The following is a 2,500-nucleotide window of genomic DNA, read 5'->3' as shown; positions in this document are numbered from 1 at the left end:
TACCCCAACGCATAGCCACTAACAAGCTAAAAGAACAAGTGAACGGTAGTTTAGCCACTGAATAACAACGTACTTTAATAGACCTAACAATTTTCCGAGGTTAGATAGTTCGGGTTTGTCTACGGGAGGACAGTACTTCTCGTGTTCTCTGCGGAATTTCGTCCTAGCATGCACAGACTGATAGATAAATAGATAGATTACAAGGATTTTCGTGTTTTTTCGGAATCCCGTCCTTATGTCCAAGCATGCACAGACTGATAGATAAATAGATGGATTTCAAGCATCCACAGACTGATAGATAAATAGATAACATGGATTTTCGTGTTTTCTGCGGAATCCCGTCCTTATGTCCAAGCATGCACAGACTGATAGATAAATAGATAGATAACAAGGATTTTCGTGTTTTTGAGGAATCCCGTCCTTATGTTCAAGCATGCACAGACTGATAGATACATAGATAGATAACAAGGATTTTCGTGTTTTCTGCGGAATCCCGTCCTTATGTTCAAGCATGCACAGACTGATAGATAAGTAGATAGATAACAAGGATAGATAACAAGGATTTTCGTGTTTTCTGCGGAATCCCGTCCTTATGTTCAAGCATGCACAGACTGATAGATAAGTAGATAGATAACAAGGATAGATAACAAGGATTTTCGTGTTCTCTGCGGAATCTCGTCCTTATGTCCAAGCATGCACAGACTGATAGATAAATAGATAGATAACAAGGATTTTCGTGTTCTCTGCGGAATCCCGTCCTTATGTCCAAGCATGCACAGACTGATAGATAAATAGATAACAAGGATTTTCGTGTTCTCTGCGGAATCCCGTCCTTATGTTCAAGCATGCACAGACTGATAGATAAATAGAGAACAAAGATGAAATGTTACTATTGTTGAAAAAAAAAATTGGCGAAGAAGTACCCCGGCGCCAGACTATGACAGATAACCAAGGCGACGCTGTCTGTCATGGCTCCGTTTGTGTCACTGTAACGAGGTGACACAGAATCTTGTTTCATGCCAAAGACGCTTCTTCGCTTCGGGTAAAAAGGAAGAGAAATGGAGAATATTGCGATTATTGGGTCAATGAGACAAAGATAGATATATTCAGGTGTATGTGTGTATATATGTGTGTGTGTGTGTGCGCGCATATATATGATACACACACACAGACACACACAGACACACACACACACTCACACTCACACTCACACTCACACTCACACTCACACTCACACTCACACACACACTCACACACACACACACACACACACACACTCACGCACACTCACACACACACACACACACACACACACGCACACACACATATGTATACATACACATACATGCAGAACAAATATGTGTGTGTACGCGCGTTCTCTTCGCTGTCATTGTTATTACATAAACAATAATTTACATAAACAATAATTTGAACATTTTACGAATGGCTCACTGAGGGATTTTGAGCAATTCCTTTAGCCATTGGACCATTTTGTATCGTTGCTTATTTTTACTTAATTTCACTGAAGATTCGCTTTTTTCAAATTGATTCGGGTGTTTTGTTAACTTGTGCTTATACATTGTTGTTGATTTTGTGTCTATCTACTGTCTTATCTTTCATTTTTCCTTATCTATTTTCTCGTCTTTCTCTTGTTTCTTCTCTCCTTCCTCCCCTCCTCTCTCTTTCTCTTTCTCCTCATTCTTCTTTACTTTCTTTCTCTCCCTCTCCCCCATCTCCTCTCTCTCTCTCCCTCTCCATCTCCCCATCCCCTCTCTCTCTCCTCTTCCTCTCCCACCCTCCTCCCCTTGCTCTCTCTCTCTCCCTCTTCCCTCTCTCCCTTACCCTCCTCTCTGCCTTGCTCTCTCTCACACCCACTCCCTCTCCTTCCTTCTTGTCCCTCTCTCCATTATCCCTCTTTCGCCATTATTAATTGCAATTTCCTCTTCCACAGATACCACCCAGATGCCGACGCTCGCCAGAATCCTCTTACCAACGGAACGAAATTGGAGATTAGCCTGTCCAAGTAAGAGAGAGAGAGAGAGAGAGAGAGAGAGAGAGAGAGAGAGAGAGAGAGAGAGAGAGAGAGAGAGAGAGAGAGAGAGAAGAGAGAGGAAAAGTGGAGAAGGAAGGGGAGAGACTGAGAGAGAGAGAGAGACTGAGAGAGAAAGAGAGAGAGATAGATAGAGAGAGAGAGAGAGAAGGGAAAAGTGGAGAAGGAAAGAGAGGGGGGGAGAGAGAGGGAGAGAGAAAGAGAGAGAGAAAGAGAGAGAGAGAGAGAGAGAGAGAGAGAGAGAGAGAGAGAGAGAGAGAGAGAGAGAGAGAAGGGAGAGACAGAGATATATAGAGAGAGACAGAAAGAAAGGGAGAGAGAGAGAGAAGGGGGGAGACAGAGAGAGAAAGAGAGAAAGAAGGAGAGAGGGGAGAGAGAGTGAGTGAGAGTGAGAGATTAAGAGAGAGAAGAGAGCGAGAGAGACAGAGAAAAATCTATTAAAAAAAGCGC

General features: G+C 42.9%; 1 protein-coding gene across 1 annotated transcript in view; it reads left to right on the top strand.

Annotated features, from left to right (window-relative positions):
• The window catches only part of LOC113826015 (Rhesus blood group-associated glycoprotein Rh50), a 35,477-nt gene that overhangs the window by 10,340 nt on the left and 22,637 nt on the right, over positions 1 to 2,500 (top strand). Inside the window, exon 2 of the mRNA XM_027378881.2 lies at positions 1,952 to 2,023. Coding sequence (XP_027234682.2) covers positions 1,952 to 2,023 — 72 coding nt within the window. The remainder of the gene's footprint in view (positions 1 to 1,951; positions 2,024 to 2,500) is intronic.

The sequence above is a fragment of the Penaeus vannamei genome, chromosome 3, assembly GCF_042767895.1.
Source record: "Penaeus vannamei isolate JL-2024 chromosome 3, ASM4276789v1, whole genome shotgun sequence".
In the NCBI taxonomy this organism is placed as follows: Eukaryota; Metazoa; Arthropoda; class Malacostraca; order Decapoda; family Penaeidae; genus Penaeus; species Penaeus vannamei.
This window is presented reverse-complemented; position numbering and strand designations above follow the sequence as displayed.